General features: G+C 35.3%; 1 protein-coding gene across 1 annotated transcript in view; it reads left to right on the top strand.

The window, feature by feature from the left end:
* The window catches only part of MFN1 (mitofusin 1), a 43,928-nt gene extending 20,248 nt beyond the window's left edge, over positions 1–23,680 (top strand). Inside the window, exons 7-17 of the mRNA XM_006867702.1 lie at positions 1,545–1,698; positions 1,841–1,908; positions 7,820–7,941; positions 10,016–10,142; positions 11,149–11,253; positions 11,552–11,654; positions 11,809–12,038; positions 16,309–16,461; positions 17,428–17,624; positions 21,562–21,696; positions 23,605–23,680. Coding sequence (XP_006867764.1) covers positions 1,545–1,698; positions 1,841–1,908; positions 7,820–7,941; positions 10,016–10,142; positions 11,149–11,253; positions 11,552–11,654; positions 11,809–12,038; positions 16,309–16,461; positions 17,428–17,624; positions 21,562–21,696; positions 23,605–23,680 — 1,470 coding nt within the window. The remainder of the gene's footprint in view (positions 1–1,544; positions 1,699–1,840; positions 1,909–7,819; positions 7,942–10,015; positions 10,143–11,148; positions 11,254–11,551; positions 11,655–11,808; positions 12,039–16,308; positions 16,462–17,427; positions 17,625–21,561; positions 21,697–23,604) is intronic.
* The last annotated feature ends 2,255 nt before the right edge of the window (positions 23,681–25,935 follow it).

Below are 25,935 nucleotides of genomic sequence, written 5' to 3'. Positions count from 1 at the left end.
ATTCAGGGTTGCTATGAGTCGAAACTGGTTCATCAGCACTTAACAATAACATCATGTGTTTATTGTAAAAAAAAAAAAAAAAATTTAAAGAAAATAAAAATCTACATTATCTCACCTCTGCATGTTAGATCATTTGCTTTCTGTAATATTTCCCCTGAAATAGGAATTTTACTTACATAAAATTTTTTATCCTATTTTTGTCTCCTGTTTTGTGTTCATAGCATTTTCAAATAGAAGGTTTATGTGATCATTAAGGAATTAGGAAATACCATCTACAGATTGTTCTTCCCCAAATGGTTCATCATTCTATTTAGCTTTATTTCCATATAGCTTTACGGGCAGGTAGCTTATAATAGCCGTAATGCTAAAGGCTAATATTAAAACCTTAGTGCTAATTTTGCAACTTTGATCCCTAATTAGTGGAATATGGTAGCTCCATATGATAAGCACTCGACTGAGCTACAGGGTCTGCAGTCTAGCCCACTAGTCCCTCCTCAGGAAAAAGATGAGGCTTTCAGCTCCCGTGAAGATTTAAAGCCTTGGGAACCATATACAGAGTTGCTATGAGTCAGAACTGACTCAGCAGTACAGAACAACAACAAATGCCTGATTAATGCAATCTTCCCAGCCTTATTTTTAAAGAATAAGCCAATGTTTTAAGAAAAAGTCACCATTTTTATTCTGATTTTAAAAATTAAAATAGCTTCATTATGGCACACTTACTAAAGCACTTATTTAAAGGTCATAGTAAGTTCATTGTAGAAAATTTGGAAAATAAGAACATAAGAGAAATAAAAATGCCACCACTTACTACCTGCAGCACTGTTAATTTATATACATATTATATACTACTTTTTTAGTGTAATCATATACATCCTTATACAGAATTGGGAACTTTTCCCCATGCCACTAAGAAGTAATATTTGTTTATAATATGTTTTTTAGTGAATGTATAATATTTCGGAACCGACTCCAAGGCACACAACAACAACAACAACAACAAAATAATATTTGTACATCAAAGTAATTTAAAGTAAATATTCAAAGGAAAAAGATCTTTGGTTTAGGTTAATGCAGATAATAAGTATCAAACTTCATTTATTAGAATTTCTTGGATTAGTTAAGTATTTGGGAACTATAGTATTCGTGTCCTGGTGTGGCGCTGTGGGTTAATGCCCGGTACTGCAAAGTCAATTTGAATCACAAGGTCAGTGGTTCAGGCTCACCAGCTGCTCCTTGGAAACCCTATACAGAGTCGCTGTGGGTCAGAACTGACTCTGTGGCATTTAACAACAACTATAGTATTACTACAATTGGTGCTTTGTATAGAGCTGTGTTATTAAGTTCCATCAAGTTCATTCTGACTCACAGAGACCCTGTATAGGATTTCTGAGGAGCGGCTGGTGGATTTAAACTGACAAACTTAATAGTTAGTGGTCCACTGCTTATTCTACAGCACTACGCCAGAACTCCTATAGCTGGCCATAACTCTCGTGTTTGTTTAAATTACTAGAATTCTTTTAAAGCTCAGATTTTCTTTATAGGTACGCAGACAGCACATGGAAAGATGCCTCAATTTCTTGGTGGAGGAGCTCAAAGTTGTGGATTATTTAGAAGCAAAGAATCGTATCTTCTTTGTTTCAGCAAAGGAAGTTCTTAGTGCTAGAAAGCACAAAGCGCAGGGGATGCCGGAAGGTGGTATGTATTAATTATAGGTTTCCCTCATAGACAGAAGCATTTTGATAGCATTCAGCAGCAGTAGGCTAGAAAAAGCAGCAACATGCTAGAAATCTTATTTTGCTACAAAAGGTTTTAAAATCCTTGCCTCTGTACATTGCAGGTGGAGCACTTGCTGAAGGATTTCAGGCAAGATTACAGGAGTTTCAGAATTTTGAACAAACCTTTGAGGTAGGAATATTGAATGTATTGGTTCATGTAAAATTCTATGATTAGTTGAAAACTAATTGTAAACTTCCATTCTGTTTTCATGACCATTGTCTTTTGTTATCTTTGTTAATAACTTTGGCAATTATTTAGTGTAGTTACTGACACATGCTACAAGTGCAACAAAGCTTGAAGAAATGAAGTCCCTGCAAAATGGATAATCTGTAAGAATTGAAAATTAAGATTTAAATTTTTTGTTTACTTTCCTTATGTATTTATACTTAAATGAGGAACTATATCCCAATATTGCTTATGTTGTCCAACAATGAGTGAAGTTCTCTGTATCCAATAATTTTAAACAAGAGCAAACAAATATGATTGCTGCTGGGATAAATAATAAGGCAAAGTGAAGTCCATCCCTTTTTTCTTTTGTATCATATTATTTATAGCATATATAGAACATAGCTAATGTCATTTGATAAAAGTTTATTCGATTCTAAACTGAGTCAGGACATGCTCATTCTCCACACTTTGTGCCATATGTTCTGAATATATGAATAAATAAAAATATAGTTAGCATATAGTTCCTGTACTTTAGGCATCTTGAAGAAAACTACTGAAGCCCACGAAAGGCTCAGTGTGTGCAGTATTGTGTCAGTAGGTGCTATACAGTCATTTCCAACTCATAGCTGCCCATGTACAACTGAATGAAGCACTGCACAGTTCTGTGCCAACCTTGTAATTGTTGCTATGTTTGAGCTCATTGTTGCATTCACTGTGTCAATCCATTTCAATTGAAGTTCTTCCTCTCTTTCACCAAGCATGATGTCCTTCTCCAGGGACTGATCACTTCTGATAACATGTCCAAAGCACATGAGATAAAGTCTGTTCATCCTCAGTTCTAAGGTACATTCTGACTGTACTTCTTTTAAGACAGATCTGTTTGATGTTCTGTCAATCCATGGTATAGTCACTATTCTTGCCAACACCATAATTCAAATACATCTGTTTTTCTACTGCCTTTCTTATTCATTGTATAGCTTTCATATGCATATTCGGCAATTTGAAATTACCACAGTTTGGCTCAGGTGCACCTTAGTCCTCAAACTGGCATATTTGCTCTTGAACATTTTAAAGAGGTCAGTTCAGCAGATTTGCCCAGTGCAATATGCCATTTGATTTCTTGACTTGTGTATCCATACATATTGATTGTGGATCCAAGTGAAATGAAATCCTTGACAACTTCTATCTTCTCTGTTTATCATGATGTGCTTTCTGTTGGACCACCTTTCTTTGGAATAGGTACACATAGGGTTTTCTTCTAATTGGTTGGCCAGGTTTTCTAAAAATGAGTATGGAGAATGATTTCATATGTTGCAGCATAGGTGCTTTATCCAGAAACATTAGAGCATGTCCTACCTTTGTCTGAAAAGTTCTTCAGTTGTTAACCTTCTATACTCTTATTTTTAATCTTATTTAATCTAGTTCTGTTTCTATTCCATGTCCCTACCCCTGTCACAAATAAAACACAAAAGACTTCAAAGGTGAAGAAACTGCCATCTGTAATTATTCCTCTTTCTCTATAGTAACTGCCTTGATAGGAGGGACATGAATGTTGAGTATATTTCTCAGGATTTAAAACTATGTATGTGTGTGTACACTATTCCTCATATTGAATTTGGCAGAGGGGAGCGTGACCATTAAGCAGACCAAGACAGATATTAAGAGAGAGAAAGATCATTAAGCAGGCAAAGAAAAAGTATTTGTGGAGGAAAGAAAACCCACAGCAGCAATGTTGGTAAAATCACTGTAATAATTTAGTGGGATATCTATCAGTAGATGTCAGTTGTCCATTGTTGTCTGTTTGTTTTCTTGCCCTTTTGTTTTACAAGAGAAATGATTCTCTCTTCTGTCTTAGCATCCATGGAGAAAAATATGTGGAGAGAATTTATTGTTCTATTTTTCTTATTTATTGAGTTTATCTTTAATTTTGTTCATGAGTGATTTTCATTGATTGCACCTATCAAATCTATATGATTTTGTTATACATTTATACCTTTCATATTGGTTCATGATATATGTTTTGCTCTTTACGGTAACTCTTCAGAGAAGTAGGAATGAAAATTATAAAAGATGGGCTGGTTTCCAAACCTGACTGTTGAATAGACTCACAGGAGGTGCTTCAGAGAACTGCACCATACTACCTGTCCCTAAGCTATAACCCAGTAGGACACAGGTAGGGCCTAGCAATATGTATCTATTAAAAGCTCCCCCAAGTGATAGCAATAATCAAACAGACTTTGCAACTACCTTTAAAAACATTTTTTAAAAAGATTTTGCAATTAGGAATTTTTTTGTAAACGTTGATTTGGGTATCTAAAAATCATATATTGGAAAAAATGGCTTATGAGCAGTTGTTAAATGCCATTGATTCTCTTCTGACTCATAGCAACCTTGTATAGGGTTTCTGAGAAGTAGCTGGTGAGCTTGAGCCTCCGACCTGTAGTTCAGACGGCCTTGCAATCCAGCGCATTAACCCATATGAGCACTATCTTTACATAAGTCATGGAGCTTATCAGGCTTTAGAGTTTGGTGTTTTTACTTCAATAAAACTGTATCTAAAATAGGAATTAGCTAGGATTATTAAAATATGTAAGGAAATAATCGGGTGGGCAAAAATTTCTATGTATGGAAGTATTTTTGATGATTATTTGACTATTTGACATCTTTTTTCTAAAACATTTATCTGAGCTTTTCTAACTCTCCAATTTTGATAATTTACGATATTCTAGAAACTAGGACATTTCTAAGAACTTATAATTTAGCAGCATGAAATTGTGTTCATTAAAAAAGTCACAGTCCTTCTCATTCCTATATTTACATTGTTTAAGCATGAATTTGAATTTGCCAGTAGTTTATAATTGCTTTGTTTATTCTACAAAGATGCAGCCCTTGGTTAATTTATGAATTGAAAAATACCTCTTTTACTTTTACTCAGTTTCTACAATATTCTTTAACATAGTTTGTCTAAATTCTTTGACTCCTTTCTTTAATTTTTTGAAGTAAAATTCTTTGCTTTTTGTTCTTTATGAGAGAATTTTTAAGAGCTGTTAATTTTTAGTGCATCTTTGGGTGTGACCTCTGGATTTGGGTTTTCACTGTTTTTTTATTAGTTTAATTTTTACCTTTAAAATTCAAATCTTTAGATTATTTGAATCATACTTTTCATTAATATTTTGGTTTCACTGCATTATGATCATGGAATAATGGCCTTTACATACATTTTCTCATTGTTTTGAGCATTCATTTATTGACTCAAAGCAACCTGCATGTTTATGGTGTAGTACTAGGTTAGATGTTAAATTGGGCAGAATCAATCAAATAAAAGCAGTGTTACTCTATTGATGCTTTTTCTTACTCTTTTCATCCTGCAATTGGGCAGGCATATATTCTAAAAGCAAGTTAGAAGTCCAAATATCTTAGCCCAGATTTTTTTATGTTAATTGTTCTTGATAGTTTTTTTTTAATGGGTGATAGAATAGAGGTATAAGATATAATTCTTTTCTCTGAAATACGAATGTATTCTAAAGTATATTCCTGGGCACAGTGAAATTTGAAATATGTACTGTGTCAGGTAGTAATGTTGTCTCAATGATAAATGTGCTGAATTATGATCATCATATCCTGGATGTATAGGAAAATATCCCTGTGTATAGTAGACAAGTGCTAATATATTTAGTGGTAAGATTATATTGGCTGCCTTGAATGCTCAACTTACTCAGAAATTTGAAAAAAATAGAAATTCATAAACATATTAGTATATTTATATCTATTAAAGACGATAAAATAGCTCAGTAATGAAACTGTTTTAACTTGGTATTTCTCATACTTCATTTGAGAGAATTTTTTTTGCCGAGTATCTACTAATATTCTTCAGATCAGTGAGAACATTGGTTCGGATTACCTTTTAGTTAAAAGAAGATTGTCTGTTTTTTTATAATTATGAATTTTTAAATAAAAAAGTAGCTTTGATATTTCCTAATAACTTTTGGAAGTCTTTTTCTTTTCCTGTTTAGTCTAGCTCTAATATTGTGCTGTTAACTATGAATTTGGATCTTCATTGCTGATATCTAGATCTGCTTCATCGAGGAATATAGAATCTCTTTCAACCATTTTTTTTTTCCTTTGGAAATATTTAATTTATATATATTTTTAAGGATATTAATTTGTCACATTTGTGAAGTACAGTTATTTTAAATAGAATCAAAGCTTTGTATTGGTCATTAAGCATATGCAGATTATACTTTAAATATCTAACTTAGGGTTATTGATATTTTTAAAGAAGGAAGCATCATTGAATGTTTTGTTTTTGCTTTAGGCATGTACAGAATAGGAATGGTGTCACTTCCTACAACTCATCTCTCTAGTATTAGTGAGCATAAGTGAATTATAAATGAACCTCACCATGGGCATAAGTGGGCTAAGTAATGATTGTTTAGGGATAACAAATACTTAAGAGAACATTGTGAATGTTTTTTTAAAGTGAAGGTATTCACTTTCACAATGGAAGTACAGTACCTTCAGGAAGTAATTGCCACAGTATGTACTTGCTGAACATTCAAAGAAGTTCAAGAAGATGAATTTATTGTCTGATTTAGGGCTTACATAGGGTTGGAGTACAGCTTTAATTTAAAAAATTATAACAGAAAAAAAAAACCTCAAAAAGGTGGCCCACCTGACTATTTTTTATGTTGTCCAAAGACCAGGTAGCATTTTTCTGTAAGTATTTGTAGTTGCTAGAGAATCGGACTTTCTATAAAGTAAATATGAAATGAAACTAAATTAGCAAACAAACTTTTGATAGCTGTTGTTGTGTGCCATTAAGTTGATTCTGATTCTGAGGCTGTAAAGCTTTGCAGGAGCAGAAAGCCTCATCTTTCTCCCATGAAGCGGCTTGTGGACTTGAACTGTCAGCCTTGTGATTAACAGTCCAGTGATTATCCTTAAACTGTTAAATTTGGATATTAAAAACCCAAACAAAAATTTCATAAACTAAATGTATCCATTACTATATTTGACATAGTCTTATGTCTTATATTAAAAAAAAAAAAAAAAGTTATGAAGCAATACATTGATTTTTATAACCCATTATGCAGGTGGAGTCCTGGTGTGGCTCTGTAGGATCAACACTGCACTGCTAACTGCAAGGTCTGTGGTTCAAACCCATCAGCCACTCCTTGGAAATCCTAAACAGGGTCACTCTGAGTCGAATGCACTAAACAACAACAGAGGCAGGTAGCTTAAAGGTGAAAAAAAAAGAGCTAGGGCATCAGACCTGTGTGTACACATGGTTAATCTAATAACAGTAATGGGATTATCTTTGAAATAAGTTTAGACACTTCTATAAATGATTTAAAATATTACTTAGGTTGTTTTTTAAAGATTATTTTTCAAATTACTCAAGTTTGAATCCATAGAGGTCCTTTTTAGTAACTGTATATGAAAACTTAACAATTATTCAACTTTTTAAATTAAATGATCTATTCCAAGTATAAGAAAAATCCAAACGGATAGATTAAAGATGATCCAGATAAAATTAATAATTCTAGTGGAAAAAACTTTTTTAACCTTGAAAGTAGTACCTTGGTTTTGGTTTTGTTTTGTTTTTGTTTGTTTTAATTTTAAGAGTCATGAAAACCATTGCACATTACTGTGTAAAAATACACAAAGCTATGAACTTGCTGTGAAAGCTTTTGTTACTTTTGAATCCTTATACATTTATTTAACTTTTGTTATTTTAAATTGTGCTTGTGCATTTGTTTTGCATCCTTATTTCTGTGTTTGCAAAGTTACAAACAGCAAGTTTTTGTGTTTAAATTCCTGAAAATGTTGGGATGGAATTACAGTAATGTGTTATGGCTTGGGCCCCTCGCAGGAGTGTATCTCGCAGTCAGCAGTGAAAACAAAGTTTGAGCAGCACACTATCAGAGCTAAACAGATACTAGATACTGTGAAAAACATAATGGATTCAATAAACGTGGCAGCAGCAGAGAAAAGGTATGAGTTCACTTGGTTGCAACATAAAAATGTTCCTTTTTGTGTGTGTGTGACAGTGTGAATTCCTCTAACTAAGGTTTTACATTGTATTGTAAATACTTTCTGTACTAAAGTCAACTTTGTGGATTTACCTGATGCTTGTTGACATATTTTAAAAATGTTTGAAATGGTAAGTATTTATTAACTTGTATATTTTTAAAAATTAAATATTTGAAGCTATAAATACTTATTCTGTTACCTTGAACAAATCATTTATAGTTCCTGGATGTCAGTATACCCATGCATGAATTGTGATTTTAATATTTTAGTGAATTTGAAATTTTTTAAAGCAGTGGAAAAATCATTTTTTTAAAGCAGAATTGTTTGCCGAAGTCCAATACAGTGATCGTCTTCTTTGTTACATTGAGCTTAATCGTCCATTCTTTCATTTATTCATACATTGATACTCTGAAATCATTTTGCTTTGCCCATTGTAATTTTTTGCTTATTGAATGGTGAACAAACAAGGTGACACTGCCTGCTAGCTGGAAAGTCAATTTGGTAAGCATTACCCTGCTTGTCATATTGCAACTGTATTGTTCCATTTAAATGCATGAAATAGTCAATATCACCAGTGAAAAATGTAGTTCTCACAAATTTGGTAAACTTACAATAAAGATCAGGGTGCTACAACATGCAATAAAAGTGATAGTAAGCCTCCACTGAACCATCCTCCAATGGATTTAAGCCAGTTCAGGTAAAGATAGAAAGCATCCAAGACTGAGTCCAGGGTGAGGTATAATTGGGATTTTAAAACTTAACTTCATTTACCTTGAAACATATCCTTTTTGTATCTTGTTTCATTTTTGCAACTTTCTCAGCAATGAATTATGTACAAAAGTAGAAAACTGGAAGACGGGTGAGAACTCAGAGACTAATCTCTCAGCCCATGTGGTACCTTTGTATATCAAACCAAACCCACTGCCATCAATGTGATTTCAACTCATATTGATCCTCTAGGACAGAACAGAACTGCCTCTTAGTATTTTCCAAGGCTGTAAATCTTTATGGAAGCCAACTGCCACATCTTTCTTCTGCTGAGTGGCTGGTGGGTTTGTAACTGCCAACCTAATGGTTAGCAGCCTAGCACTAAACACCATGCTACTAGGGTTCCTTTACCTTTGTAAATATATGAGATATTGCCATTGAAAATCTTTCCAGCTCATTTTTAGTACTATAGTAGCCCAAACAAATATTTGGTCTATGATATTGATCTTAATACTTGGAATTGAAAGAAAAATAGAGGGCATTGAACTAAATAATGAATGGCACAAAGCAAATTATAACTGAGGATCGTTTTTATATTTTTATATAATACCTTGGGAACTCTTCACTAAGTATCTTTTTTAAAGGATCCTCAGGCTTTTGTTTTCCTCTGTTACTCCAGGGGTTACTTTCTGTAAAGTGCCAGATAGTAAATACTTTCAAATTGTTGGCTATAGTATCTCCTTTGTAACTACTCTCCTCTGCAATTGTAGACCAAAAGTAGCTGTTACAAATAAATGGATGGGTGTGTTATATTCCAGAAAACTTTAGAGGAAATCAGCAGTTGGCTGGATTTGCTTGTTGTTAAGTGCCATTGAATGTTTAGGGTTACTAAGGAGTGGTTGGTGGATTTGAACCGCCAACCTGGCATTTTAATAGTCCAGTGATTATCTTACAATGCCACATCAGGACTCCCTTGAAGGCTGCCATATGTTGATTGCCTATTTAAGACGGTAGTTCTGTTTTGATTATGGGTTCTGTGAAGTGTGTTTGGAGACTTAGAATCTTTATTAATCTCTTGTGATGATTAGCTACACTGGTAGACTTTATGGATGATTGAGTATAAATAAAGATAGCTTATACCTGATCATCTATGAAGTATTTTTTTATTTAAGTATTTTTATAAAACAAATATTTATATCCTTTAGATGTTGAAATATGAAATTTCTTTTTTCTTGTGTCATGCTAAGGGGTGATACAATACAGAAATGAATGCCCTTGCTTAATTGCTTTGAGACTTGAATATTAATTACTCTTCATACTATAATAGAGTATATTCACTGGAAGAGCGGGAAGACCAAATTGATAGATTGGACTTTATTCGAAACCAGATGAACCTTTTAACACTCGATGTTAAGAAAAAAATCAGGGAGGTTACAGAGGAGGTGGCAAACAAGGTAGGTGACAGTATTTCATTTAAATATATGGAAATAAAAAGTTGTTTTTTGTCGGGGACTGTCCTCAACATAGGAACTTGGTTCACGAGTGTTTGGTTCACGAGGAGGGGATATCCGGCGGCGATAGTGATAGCAAAAGAATACACAGACAGACAGAAGGAGGGGGACAAAGAGGCACCCCGAAACCAGGGTGGTACATCACTGGTGGGCAGACTTGGGAGTACAGGCATCGTGGCCTCTGCAGGCAGCAACTCACTGCCCTGCAATCTTTACTGCATGCCCTCCAACCCGTAATGTACACCTAGGCAGGCCTGGGCCTCTATTTTATTTAGGGGAGGAGCTTCACACCAAGCTGGGAGGGACTGAAACAGGATACAGCTAACATCAGTAATTTTCCAGACATTCAGGTAACTTTACATCATACTTCGCTGGTTCGAATCCCAGGCCGGCAACTTAGTTTCTCAGGCTCAATTAACAGCACATGAGCTCAGTTGGGGGAAGGTGAAAGGTAAGGACAAAAGCTTGGGCGGAGTCCCGCTGTTTCGGCTTCCTGAGCCAGGTTTTCAGGAGGACGCCAAACGCCCAGGTGAATGCGCTGTACCTGGAAAAGGGATTAGGGAGGATGGCTTTTTTGTCTATAGAACAAAGAACCGAGAAGTAGCTAAGATATTTTCAGTTAATCCTTTGGAGGAAGGCTTGACCTTGCAACTTTTACAGTCTTCGGCTTTAGGAAAATATCACATTTATCTGTGGACATCAAGGGCTCATGTTTGGAATTAAATAAATATAACTGACCACTAAGATGAAAAACAATTTGCTATTGACTGCCAGTGGCCTCATTTGTTCCTCAGAGCCTTCGGCCTGTATAGTCTACACACAGTCTGCAACCGTTTTTATTATGTTAAAAAATCTATACCTGTTATACTATAAAAGAGTACTTTTATTTTTATTTTCAGTATTTGGCAATCTTGTTTATTTACAATCTCTGATTTTTTTATATTTGCAGGTTTCATGTGCAATGACAGATGAAATTTGCCGACTGTCTGTTTTGGTTGATGAATTTTATTCCGAGTTTCATCCTACTCCAAGTGTATTGAAAGTATATAAAAGTGTAAGTTAAAGTTTACCTGACAATTATCCAGAAATAGTTTCCTTACCTTACCCTACAGTCATATTTAGTGGTTTGTGGTTTTTAGTGTCTTCATGACAACCATTACAGAATTAAACTGTTAAACATCTTTTGTGCATCTTATAAGAAAGGTAAATTATCTTGTATATAAAAGTACATAGAACAGTTATCCTTTCATGAATGAGACTAAGATCATTTTAACATTTGCTAGCTTATAAATCTATACAATTTGTAATACTTTCTGGAGAAAAATAATGTGGGCTTTTACCATTATTAACAGGAGTTAAATAAGCACATAGAAGATGGCATGGGAAGAAATCTGGCCGATCGGTGCACTAATGAAGTCAATGCTTCAATGCTTCAGTCCCAGCAGGAAATTATTGGTAATGTTATATCTACAAGGTCATGTATAATTTCATAGTAGTCCCCATCCCTTTTATTTGATAGAGGATTTGTTTTTCTTTGGATATTTTATAAAGGTAAAATACCTTTTATCACAGTTTTTAAATATAAATACCATATTTTTGTTTTTTCTAGAAAATTTGAAGCCGTTGCTCCCAACTGGTGTACAGAATAAACTCCATACATTAATTCCTTACAAGAAATTTGATCTCAGCTATGACCTAAATTGCCACAAGTTATGTTCAGATTTTCAAGAAGATATTGTATTTCGTTTTTCGCTGGGCTGGTCTTCCCTTGTCCATCGTTTCATAGGCTCTACAGATGCTCAAAGGGTGCTTTTGGGATTATCAGAGCCTATGTTTCAGGTGTGTATCTTTGCTTTTACCAATACACTCCTTTCTTATTTTGTGTGTCATATGGTTTTCTCTAATAGAATAGCTTTGCCTAATCTGCTGGTTTATGGAATAATGCCTAGCTCATAAAGCCATTTCTGAGTTAGGCATGCTATACATAAAGGAAAGCCAATCTTAAGGTTTTCATCCAGTACTGTTATAAGTAGAGGAGCTCTGGTAGTGTAGTGGTTACGAATCAGGCTGCTAGTCTCACCGTCAGCCGTTTGAAACTACCAGCTATTCCATGGGAGAAAGATGAGGCTTTCTGCTCCCGTAAAGCTTTATAGCCTTGGAAACCCTGTGCAGGCAGGGTCGCTATGAGTTGGAACCAACTCCATGGCACGTAACAACAACTCTTATAAGTAGTTCTGCATTAATTTTTGAAACTCTGATTTTATTTTTTATCTTAGCCATTTTTGTTTCAGACTTCAAAGAGACTGGAATAAATGCAAGTCTAAAATTAAAAAAATAAAATAACTGTATTGGGTTTATAGAGAGCCTGGTGACTCTGTAGGATAAGCACTGGGCTGCAGACTACAAGGTCATAGCAGTTTGAACCCACCAGTGACTCTCTGGGAGAAAGCTGAAGCTTTTTCTCCTAAAAAGATTTACAGCCTCAGAAGGCCGATAAAGGATCATATAAGTGAGTTGAAATTGATGGCACTTAATAAAAAAATCAAATTAATTTTAAAAATTCAGTAATTTTCAGAAAATATTTGGGATTGTAAAATGATCACTACAATCCAGTTTTACAACATTTCTGTCACCCCTTAATAGGACCATTATCACATACTCTTTTGAGGTTGTTTACACTGCCAAACCAAGCCACTAATTTGCATCAGCTACTGTCCTGTTTGCCCTTTCTCAATATTTTATATAAATGAAATCATGTACTATGTAACCATTTGTGACTGGCTTCTTTCACTTGACATAATGTTCAGTAATTCGTTCCTTTTTATGGCTAAATGATAGTCCAGTGCTTGGATTTATCTACCATTTAATGAGCACCAGATTGTTTTCATTTTTTGACTGTTATGAATAATGCTACTATGAACTACCATATTTTTGATGTATGCTTTCATTTATCTTTGTTATGTGCCTAGGAATGTAAGTACTGATTCATATGGTAACTCCATGTTTAGTTTTCTGTGGAACTGCCAAACTGTATTCCAAAGTGTCTATGCCATTTTACATTTCGACCAACAATGTATGAAGGGTCCAAAACGTTTTGTTATTTTCTGTCTTGATTCTAGTGTATGTGGAATGTTATTCCATTATGATTTTGATTTGTGTTTTCTCTTGGGCTACTAACTAGAAAGTTAGGGGTTCACACTCAGTAGCCACTGATTTCCATACTTATCGCATATATGATTTTGCAAGTATTTTCTCATGTGTATGTATTTTGGCTTAACTTTTCTGTTTTTTAAAACATAGTAACTGTATTTTCAATTAATGTTCACACAGCAAATTAGGTTCTCATTTAGCAATTACTGAATAAATTGCTCAGTGACATCAGTTAAAATTGTCACAATGTGTCAACATTCTTTTTGTGTTCTAGGGTTTCCTTTTCTTGTACTTGTGCTTTAATGTAATTGCTGACTTATTTGGTCTCATATATGTTTTTTAAATGGATAGTATCTTCAATGTGGTGCGCTTTGTATGTATGTATGTACGTTGTTGTTAAGTGCCGTTGAGTCGGTTCCAACCCATAGTGACCCTGTATATTATTCTTGAGGATCAGCTGTGGGGAGCTCCAACCTTGTGGTTCAAACATTGACTTTGCAGTCCAATGTAGTTACCCACAGCGCCACACCAGGACTCCTTGTATGTATGTTAGATGCTGTCTAGTCCATTCCGATTCATAGTGACCCTGTATACAGTAGTTTGAAACACTGCCTGGTCCTGTACCATTCCCAAAATCATTACTGTGTTTGAGCCCATTATTGCAGCTTCAGCTGTGTCAGCTCATCTTTATGATGGTCTTCTTTTTCACTGGCTTTACCAAGCATGAATGGGAGAAAGATGAGACTGTGTATTCTCGTAGAGATGTACCATCTCAGAAGCTCTATATAGGGTTGCTATGAGCTGGAATCGGCTCAATAGCAGTGGATTTAGGTTTTTTTGGTTTGCCAAGCTTTATGTCCTACCCTAGGAACTGATCCCTGCTGTCCAAAGTACAAAAGCATCAGTTCTTCCATCTTCCTTATTTATTATCCAGCTTTTACATGCTTATGAGGTTTAAAATACCATGACTTGGGTCAAGTACGTCTGTGTACCAATCTGTTATTTTGCTAAAATGTGATGTCTGGATAGTTTTGGTTCGAGGTTCAAAGAGTATCTTAGGGTCGCAGTCTCAGGGAGTCATCTGGTCCAGCAAGTCTAGACTTTAGTGACTAGTGAGCTCATACAATCACAGCCCTTCTGTGACTGATTTATTTCACTTAGCATTATGTTCTCCAGGTCCATCCATGTTATAATATGTTTTATAGACTCATCATTGTTATTTATAATTGCATAAAGTATACCCATTATATGTGTGTACCACATTTTGATTATTCATTCTTCCACTGGTAGACACTTAGATTGTTTCCATTTTTTTTGCTATTGTGAATAATGATATAATGACAGTAGGTATGCATGTATCTGTGTCATTTCTAGGTCTCTAGGGTATGTACTTAGAAGTGGGAGTGCTGGATCACAGGTAGCCTATTTATTAGTTTCTTGAGGGAGGGCCATACTATTTTCCATAGGGGGTTGTACCATTATAGTCCCACTGGCAGTGGATAAGGGTTCCAGTAGCCTCACATCCTTGTCAATATTTGTTGTTGTTTTTTGTTTTGTTTTGTTTCCAGTGTCATTTTAACTGGGGTGAGATGGTATCTCATTGAAGTTTTGATTTGTACCTCTGTGTAGGATCAGCATTGGATACCACAAGGGTTGGCAGTTCAAACCAACAGGTGCTCCTTGGAAACCCTACACAGATCATTGAGTTGGAACTTACTCAGCAACACTTAACAACAGCAATGGATAATGCGCTGGACTGTGAACCACAAAGTCTGCAGTTCAAACCCACCAGCTAAATCTTATACATAGTCACTATGAGTCGGAGCTGACTCGAGGGCATTAAACAGCAATAACAATGGATAATGTGGTGCTATATAAGCACTGACTGCAAGGCCAGTTTGAACTGCAAGGTTGGCAGTTCAAACTCACCATTCACTACTCCAAAACCATATACAGGGTCACTATGAGTTGGAACCGGCTCAACAGCACTTAACAACAGTGTATAATGATTTTGACAGTCATGTGGTTTGTTGGCTGCTTGAAAGTCCGCTTTAGTGAAGTGTCTGTTCATGTCCTTAGTCCATTTTTAAATTTGGTTTTTGTATTTTTGTTACTTTTTGTGAAGTTTTCTGTGTATCTTATAAGTACACCCTTACTGGAAATGTCATTTCCAAAGATTTTTATCCCAAGTCTGTAGGTTATCTTTTTACTCTTGGTAAAGTCTTTTAATGAACAGTGTTTAATTTTTATGAGGTATCAATTGTTACGTTAGCCTATTTAAAAAACAAAACCTAAATTCCATGTAATTCTCTTATTCTTAATTAGTAAAAGCTTTTTTAAGCCTAATTTATTCCATTTTTTAAGAGTCCAAGAGTCTATTACAGGTAGACTTCATTGTACTTTAAGAAAATTCATTATTGTATCTTTTGCCCATGTCAGAAAATTTTCAGGCTCATTTTATTTTCCTCACATATTTCCAGTAAAGTCATTATTTGGGGTCATTTCTTACACATTTTGTGTATTTTTATTCAAGCAGCGTAAGCCTTCTAGTTTGTTTGCCAACAGATCCCGTCCTTTCCATTATAAGTATTTTCATAAACATGCTATGCTAATATTTTTACCACAACAAGTAAAAAATTTTACAAAAATACCTTGCTGGGGGCCTTACAGAGGGGAGGGCACAGTTGATAAACATAGAAGATGGGTGTGTGATATTTGCATAAAGTATGGTGTGGCTCTATGGGTTAATGCGCTGGACTGCAGGGTGGCTTGAACTGCATGGTCAGCAGTTCAAGCTCACCAGCTGCACCTTGGAAACCCTATACAGGGTTTCTATGGGTCGGAACCGACTCAATGGCACTTAACAACAACAACCATAATTTCAACAGAAATGCAATCGAGTTTCATAGATGTTTCTAGTTGTTCAGCAGTCATATTTATTTTTCCCCAACCTTATCAGCTTCCCAGATCTTTAGCTTCGACTCCCACTGCTCCTGTCAATCCAGCAATGCCAGATACTGCATCACAGGAAGAGCTCATGGTTACCTTAGTGACTGGATTAGCTTCTCTCACATCTAGAACGTCTATGGGCATCATTGTTGTTGGAGGAGTGGTAAGAAATACTAATTTCTAGTATAACTAAAATTGAAACTTTTGCAGTGCTCTCTCTGAGATCATGAAAGACAGGTATTTTTACTTCTGTTTATAGTATCTGTGAAGGTTATGAAAATTTATAGGTTAAATAGTGAAATGTCACAAGTCTAATCATTTACTTTAAAATAAATATATCATTAGGAAAGAAACGCTGTGAACTAGCTGGCCCTTAAAACTATGTTTTCTAACACTTTTCACATCACAGCACACAAAGAAAGTGTATGTATGTATACATTAGAGTAACAAGGGACTCAAATTTTTAAGTCCATATTAGGGAGAAACTCTGCTACTCAAAAATTATCTTTGATTATTTTTTAATAATCTTTAGTAAAATATTAAAGATTTTTTTTATAGTAGTGATTCTCTACATTAAGGTTATTTCATATCATTAACAGCATAGATTTGCTTGTTTTGCTTTTTAAAATTTCTTCCCTTATATAAGCAAACATCTATAAGTAGGCCTTTACCCATTTTGAGGTACACTGAATCAACCTACCAAGTGTCTAACAGGTTATCAAATTTCTTGCATAATATTTATGCCTAAATCAGTCAGGCATAAATTAATCTGATTGATTTCCAATAACTTCAGATTTTCTCATAGAGAAGGAATATACATTTTTAGAGCATCAGTCTGACTCAAAGATCTGTAGGGAACCTAATTCATTTCCTAAAACCCCTTTTAGTGTCTCCCATGGAGTACCTGGCTCCACAGTTAAAGCACTTGACTACTAGTCCAAAGGCTATTGACTCAGAGGTGCTTTGGAAGACAGGCCTAGTGATCTGCTTCTGACAAGCAGGTTTACTCCATATCCATGGTGTCTCCATGAATCAAAGTCAAAATGAACTCAGTGGCAGCTAACAAACAGCCACAGCCTAATTTCCCAAGTGGCATTTTTCTTAAAGTAACTAGTAACTTTATTTACAGATTTGGAAAACTATAGGCTGGAAACTCATATCTGTTTCATTAAGTATGTATGGAGCTTTGTATCTTTATGAGAGGCTGACCTGGACTACTCGTGCCAAGGAGAGAGCCTTTAAACAGCAGTTTGTGAACTATGCAACTGAGAAACTGCAGATGATCGTTAGCTTCACAAGTGCAAACTGCAGCCATCAAGTGCAACAGTAAGTTGAAAGAGGAACCTTTTTTTTTAAGTTTCACTGGAGCGGAATATACATGCACAAAATGTAAAAATAAGTGTCTACCTAAAAAATTAACATAAAATGAAACACTTTGAAACTATTACCTAAGTGAAGAAATATAATACCTCTCTCTTTCCTAATCACTATTCTTCCTGCTGTCCTGTTAGATTAGATTGGAACATTTGCAAATTGGTGAATAAGACTTCCCAAGAACTCCAGAGAATTTTCAGAAGATAGTTCTTCAGCAGATGTATTCTAAATTCAGATTCCTACCCCTAAGATAATTGCAGTTTCTAAGTTGCTGAATTCTTAGCAGTTAGCCAGTGGGCTCCAAGCACATGACAGTGGGCAGGCTCCTGATTTATGGTAACTAATTTATTCTCTGTTGAAAGCAGAGAATACCAGAAAGATATTTAACTATGCTTTATTGACTACATAAAGGCTTTTAATTGTGTGGCTCATGACAAGCTATGGACAGCATTGCGAAGTATTCCAGAACACTTAATTGTGCTCATGAGGAATCTGTACATGGACCAAGAGGCAGTTGTTTGAACAGAACATGGGAACACTGACTGGTTTAAAATTAGAAAAGGTGTGCAACAAGGTTGTATTCTTTCACCATACTTATTCAATCTGCTGACCGAATAATCCAAAAAGCTAGATAAAATGGGAAAAACATGGCATCATGTTTAGAAGATTCATTAACAACCTGTGATACACAGACAATACAACCTTCCTTGCTGAAAGTGAAAAGGACTTAAAATACTTACTGATCAAAGACCACAGCTTCGTGGTGGGTTGCATCTCAATGTAAAGAAAACAACATCCACATAAAAGGAGAAAAGATCGGAGTTGTCAAAGACATCATTTTGCTCGGGTTAACCATCAACACTCATGAAAGCAGTATTCAGGAAATCAAATGACATATTGCATTAGGCAAATGTGCTGCAAAAGATCTTTTTAAAGTGTTGACGAGCAAAAATGTCAGTTTGAGGACTAAGGTGTGCCTGACTCAACCCATGGTATTTTCAGTAACCTCATATGCAAGTGAAAGTTGGACAATGAGTAAGGAAGACCATAGAAAAATGATGCATTTGAGTTATCGTGTTGAAGGAGAATATTGAAAATACCCATGGACTGCCAAAAGAACAAAGAGATATATGATGGAAGAAGTACAGCTAGAGTGCTCCTTGGAAACCAGGACGACCAGACTTCACCTCTCATACTAAAAGACACATTATCAGAAAGGATCAGTCCCTAGAGAAGGATTTCATGTTGTTAAGGCAGGTCGGAGAAAAAGATCCCCAGCAAGGTGGATTGGCACAGTGACGGCAGAGATGGGCTCAGGTGTAGCAGCGATTGTGAGGTTGCCCAGGACCAGGCATTGTTTCACTCTGTTGTGCATAGGGTCACTGTGAGTCGGTGCCAACTCAATGGCAACTAACAACAACAATTTATTTTTTCCATCACATATGAGTTTAAAGGTATGATGTTTTAGAATTCAAGAGGTTTTTATTATTCTAACATAATAAATAGCTGGGTCCATCTAGTTCTTGCTTTTATATATTGTAAATATTGTTTTATTGCTTTAGTAAAAACATAGAACTCCAGTTTCATGTACAGTATTCTGTGTTTGGATGCTACTTAGAATTGAATTAAAGCCTCTGAGCCAAAGATAATTGCAATGATATGTGATTACAATTAAATCTAAGGTTACAAATGATAAGAACTAAAGTAAAACTATAAGATGTTACTTAAATAGATCCAGAGAGGGAGAGCGACTGTGTGCTGAAGACCTAGGAGGGTACGGGGGGGGGGTGGGAGGGGCAGGATTGCAGGGTATACCTTTTGGTTGGTTAATGATGCATGGAGGGGATTGTAACCATAGCAATGAGATGATACACCATAGGATGAATGTAAAATTAATGTTCTCCCATGTAAACGATCACATAATTCACAATAAAATATTTCAGAAAAAAAAAAACAACAAAAAACACTTGCACCCCCCCCCCACATACCCCCCAAAAAAGAAGTTACTTAAAATAATAAGGATAGTGGATCAGTAAAACACCTGAAATTTGAACCAGGGCTTACCTAGAACCAGTGCAGTCATGGCCGATGCTACAAAAATCATAACAAACCAAAATTTGTAAAATGTGGGTTTACCAGACAGGAAAAATCATGGCTGAAACCTTGAAAAGAGATACTCAGAGAGGCTTATTGTGAGCCCTTTCAGGAATCGGATAAGGGAGGGTGATTGAATTCTTGGTAGGACTGTGGAGAGTTGCATACATTCTAAGCGGTGTGGTCAGCCACCATCTTTAAGCTAGGCACTGTTATTTCCTATTATGCTGTTCAAGAAATTTGGGTGCTATGCAGCTTGCACACTGCCCATGTTTTGCCTTTTCTAAAAGGGAATATAAGTTTTTAGCAGATTGTCAACCCATGATTTTCCCCATTCTGTTGATCATTCTGGTACACCCATGTTTCACATATTAGGGTTCATTCCAGTTTCAATTTATTGGCTATGACTGAGCCAGTAAGAACTGATTCGAAGCTCTGACTTAAACACACAATAGGACAATTTAGGAGAGAAACAGCCAAACTAGAAGCAAGAAGGTAGAGGGGACAGGATGTGGTCACAAACATGAGACTAAATTTCAGTTTGACAAATGTGTGTATAATGGGTAAATTTGAGTATAATTAAGTTAGGACCCTGTATTTTGGAATTTGAATTATTAGGAATCTGAGAGTGATTGCATTAACACTTAGCTCTAGAGTAAGTTACTTGGCAGTGGTGTAGCCTTTGGTATAGCTTATATTAAGGAGAGAGGAATGGCAGAGAAACGAGTTAAACTGAGACACAAGATCAGAGTTAGAGCTTAAAGAATGGAAACAGAAGGCCACAGATTTGAAACTGTCAAACTTTATTCATTTACCAAATATTTAATGAGCTCCTATTTTATGACAGTTTCCATATATCACAAGGTGAGTCCTTTTTTGTAATGAAGGTAACTGCATCTCTAAAGAAATCACCTGAGGGTATATAAGTAAAAAAAAAAGTTAATGTACCGCTTCATTTATTTGGTCATCAGACATTTAATTGCTTGCCTTGTGACAACTATGTTAGGTGTTATGAGAAATAAAATGTTTAAGATAACTTAATTGTCTTTCTTAGAAGACTTTACATTCTAATGGAGATAAGCCCAAATATTACTCAGTTAAAATATATTAGCTAAATATTCATTTAATATTTAATAATGAAATAATGGACCATGCTTCATTCATCTTTAATTGGGACGTGGGGAGAGGGTTTAGGGAAGAAAGTAGAGAGGAAGAAGAGCAAGGAAAGATGAAGATTCTAAGGAAAATAGTTACAGAGAAAAGTGAAGAGATCAGTTAGTCATGTCCAGGAGACATGCACACAAAACAGCTTTACTTCTGACTGTGAAAGTACAAACAATATTGCCCAAATGAATGTATTTGGTACCACACAAATATAATCATTATTTTTCCCAGAGCCAAATTTAAATTCTGATTGTTGCAATATTTTTGCTTATGTTCATGGAATTCTTTTATATACTTGGTAATTTCTTATTTTTTTAGGACAGGGAACCAGCCTAAAGTTTGTTGTGCTATTGCATCTTCTGCCTTTTCATAAATAACTCATACAACTGTATAACAGGCAGTATTGTCTCTTGAGTATTTGTCTTAAGACCAGATGACATTTAGCTTATAATCATATTAAGTTTGCAAGTGCTGTACCTTCTTTAATACATTCTTAGCAGTGTTATTTAGCACTGTACATTTTAACTACTTATTAATACTGTGCTTACCTTTTTATATAAGCATTAGATGAAAGCCTACTCATTTTAGAAGGTATTCATGACTGTTGATAGAATTGTTTTTTTTCTTTTAGAGAGATGGCTACCACTTTTGCTCGCCTGTGCCAACAAGTTGATATTACTCAAATACATCTGGAAGAAGAAATTGTTAGATTATCCAAAGAAATAGATCAATTGGAGAAAATACAAAGCAATTCAAAGCTCTTAAGGTATTTGAACAGTTTTTCTAAAAAAACATTAGAATTTAGTGGTCTCTTTACTAAAAATGGAGTGAAATCACTAGTACATACACGAAAGCTTTTTAGCATTCTTTCATGGCTTAAATTAAAAATTTCCAAATCCAGTTTCACATGTTTGCAATTTCATGAAAGTTCATTTCAAAAAAAGAAACAGAAAAATAATCAGCTTTAAAAAGAGAGTGCTACTTACTACATTGACAAGAAGCACTAGTAGTGTCGTGATTATGAATTGGGCTGCTAATCTTAAGGTCAGCAGTTCAAAACTACCAGTGGTTGGTTCCATGGGAGAAAGATGAGGCTTTAAGATTTACAGCCTCGGAAACCCTATACAGAGTCACTAAGAGTAGGAATTGACTAACCACCACTGTCCCTACATTGATAAGGAGTCCTGGTGTGGTGCTGTAGGATAAGCACTGAAACACAAGGTTGGTGGTTCAAATTCACCAGCCGCTCCTCGGCTACCCTGTTCAGGGTTGCTAAGAGTCGGAACCGATTCGATGGTTCCAAACAGCACTACATTGATGGGTTCAAACATAGCAATAATTGTGAGGGTGGTGCAGTGACCAGAGAGTGTTGTTTTCTGTTGGACATCGGGGTGCTATGAGTTGGAACCAGTTTGACAGTACTTGCAACAACAACATATTTTTTGTTTTGACTTCAGTGGGTTTTTAGTGTTGTTATTATAAAACATAAATAATAAAACTGATAACTGGTATTTATAATGTCTTATCTGATTATACCAGAACTGACTTGAGCAATTTTGAATATTTCTGATTTGCTGATTGTTTCTCTAACAGAAAAAAAAATGTTTTTAAATAAATAGGAATATTTGGAATCTCTTGTTACTAGGTTAGGTTCAGCCAGTTAGATAAAACTTAATTAAGTACTTTAGGAGAGCTGAGTGAAGAAATACACAATGGAATTCATTTTTTGTTGCTGTCAAGTTACTTCCAGTTCAGAGAGAACCTATGCTGCCCAGTCTTGTACCGTCCGCAATATTGTTACATTTGAGCTCATGGCTGCTGCCACTGTATGGGATCTTTTTTGCTGACCCAGAATTTTTTCCTTCCTGAAAACATGTCCAAAGCACCCAAGACAAAGCCTAACCATCCTCACTTCAAAGGAGCATTCTGACTGTACTTCTTACCACAGAGTTGTTTGTTCCTTTGGTAGTCCATAATACACTTAATACTCTCCTCCAATACAACACAAATGCGTCAGTTCCCTAGTCGTCTTCATTCATTGTCCAACTTTCACACGAATATGAGACAGTTGAAAATACCATGGCTTGCATCAGGCACACGTTAGTCCTCAGACATTTTTGCTCTTTAAGACTTTAAAGAGATCTTTTGCAGCAGATTTGCATAATGCAGTATGTGTTTTGATTTCTTGACTGCTGCTTCTATGAGTGTTGATGGTTGTTCCAAACAAAATGAAGTCGTCGACAGTTTCAGTTCTTTTTTCTTTTATCATGTATATCTAGTGGAGTCCATGTATGTTTAACTTATATCACCTCAACCATAAGCACGCAGCAAAAATATAAAAATAAATTTGAATCCTCGTGTAGTAGAGAATGGGAGACCGAAATCCATGTTCTGTCTGATTTCATTCCAGCATGTGGACATTTGGTCTGCCGCCTTAATAATGACTTTTGGTCTACCTCGATTGTTCAGTCCAGTGTTCCTCCTACAGTACCACACAGGACCAAAATGATGGGAGCATATGCAATAAATACCCTGAAAAGGGTTGAATCCAAGTTCAGATAAATGTAGCCATCTGCTGGCTAGTGAGTTTTTCCTTTAAAGATAAGATGAAATGCATTTTTCTCGTTGACCTGTAGAATAATTAGATTGGTATTTTATTCATTTTTTTTATTAGAAATAAAGCCGTTCAACTTGAAAATGAGCTGGAAAATTTTGCTAAGCAGTTTCTGCATTCAAGTGAAGAATCTTAACAAGAGAGATTGCTTCAAGTAATCCTCATAGAGGAGAACAGGTGTTGGAAGATTGGAAGAGTTATTTTTTATGAAATGACTAAGTATGAATTATACTAACTTTACCTACATGGCAAAACCCTGTGTAGATTCTGATGATGATCTCCCTCAGGGTATTTGCATTTCTGAAGAGTCTTATATAAAGCATTGGTTGTATTGATGTCGTAAGTTTTGATTTTGGGTAAAGGTCAAATCATTTGCTCTGTTAAAATAATTAGTGAAAAGCAACAGAATCAACCAGTATCCCTGTGGGCAGTGGGGCCTTGAGCTCTTACTTAGGGCTATCTTTGTTTTTGATTCTAATAAACTCTGCTTCCTGGCATCCAGGAGTTAGAGAATGCTCCTTTCATCTTTTTTCTCTAAACTAATTTTTGATGCCTGTTAGTTACTTTTTATTTTGTTTTATAAAATTGCCTTGCTCTAGTCACCAAGGATGAATATGGAATGTTCTAGAGTGTATTATTTATGCAAGTTACAATCACTTTTGCCATCGTGGCATTATGTAAACCACTAATAAATATACTCTTTTTACTCCATCTTTTATTCCCATTAAAACTGATATAAAACAATATAAAAGTTTCTTTTTATAAGTAGCCACTTTATCTGGGTCTAGTTTCTGATCTGTTTCTAAAGAAACATTTTCACAGCTTTGCTTCAACTGAGATTCCACTAAGGAAATGTTTTCTGTTTTCTGTGTAGAGTTTGCAGTAATAAAAATAGCCAAAGATATGGGAGGTTAGAATTTTGAATGATTACAGTTATGTGCAAAAAAAAATCTTCACAAGGCTTTTGCCTCTTATATTGCTCCTTTAGGAGGCTTTACATTAATTGTATGAAATTGCCAGGGCTGGGCTAAAATTTACTAATGGCTTACTTACCTTAGTGAAATGTTAGTGGGTTAAAGTATTGTGTCTGCATCTGTATGAAAAAAACTGTTGTAACTTCTATGGGAATGTGAAAAAAAAGGCATCATTCTTGGGCCTTGTTAAGTAAATGTAGTCTGAGGACCAGTAGATAAATACTTAGAAGCTTGTTGTGTGGCACTGTGGGTTAATGCCCTAGACTGCAAAGTCATTTTGAATGGCAGTGTCAGTTGTTCAAGCTCACCAGCTGCTTCTTGGAAACCTTATACAGGGTCTCTGTGGGTCGGAACTAACTCAATAGCACTTAACAACAACAAAGAAGCTTGTTAGAAATACAGCATTCCAAGGGGCACAGTGTGTTTAGCCATGTATAGTTAATGCTTCTGTTACATGGAAGGGAGGGAATTTCAGACTTTCTCTTTCCTTTTTAAGCAGTTAGTACTTTTGCTTCTATACTTTTTAGGCTCCTGCTGAATGTTCTTCATTCTTTTCAAAGCAAGTACAATTGTTTTCCGAGATATTTTAAGTCAAGATTAACATTATTTAGGCCACAGAAGCCCTGCAAAAAAACTTAACATTTTTTATGCACTTGAAATTAATAGGATGCAGTATTCATATTAAATACCATGTGAATATTATTTTATCGCTTTTGGTGCTGGCTTATAATCCAAAAAATGTATAGACCATAACAAGAAAACCTGAATTGTAGTACTTTGTTGCTAAGTGCTGTCAAGTCGGGTACGACTCTTAATGACGCTGTATAGGGTTTCTGAGGAGTGGCTGGTGTAATACTGGATACTGCTAATTTAGGTCACAAGTTCAAGACCTTGACTTTTATATAGGAAATATGTGAACTTTTGAAACAGCTAATAGTTTGGTGTATTGAAGTTTGGGCCCAAGATCATCACCATCACTTGGGAACTTGTAAGAAATGCAAGATCTACTGAATCAGGAACACTAGGATTGGGGCCCAGCAGTCTCTGTTTTAGCATGCCCTCCAATGATTCTCATGCACGTTAAAGTTTGAGGTCTACTGTTAAGATTCGTTTGGTATAATCTTTCTAATACTTTTTTTAAAATGTGGTTCCTACCTGATAAGATTTGAAAATGAATGTTGGAAATGAAACACTAAAATAATCCCTTATGTTTGAGCAAGCCCATGAATTATATAGAAATGATGTAATTTACAGTTGATGCAGTTCAAAGTAATTGCACATATACTTGATTGTTTACTATGTACGTTTGCTGGATTATTTATATAAACTTTGTATAATCTTAAACTTTTTGCAAAATAGTACCTTTTTTTAAAATGCAAGTATGCTAGTTTGCAAAGTGAAAATAAACTTGTTTTCC

This window comes from Chrysochloris asiatica, unplaced genomic scaffold (genome assembly GCF_000296735.1).
Source record: "Chrysochloris asiatica unplaced genomic scaffold, ChrAsi1.0 scaffold00108, whole genome shotgun sequence".
Taxonomy (NCBI): domain Eukaryota; kingdom Metazoa; phylum Chordata; class Mammalia; order Afrosoricida; family Chrysochloridae; genus Chrysochloris; species Chrysochloris asiatica.
This window is presented reverse-complemented; position numbering and strand designations above follow the sequence as displayed.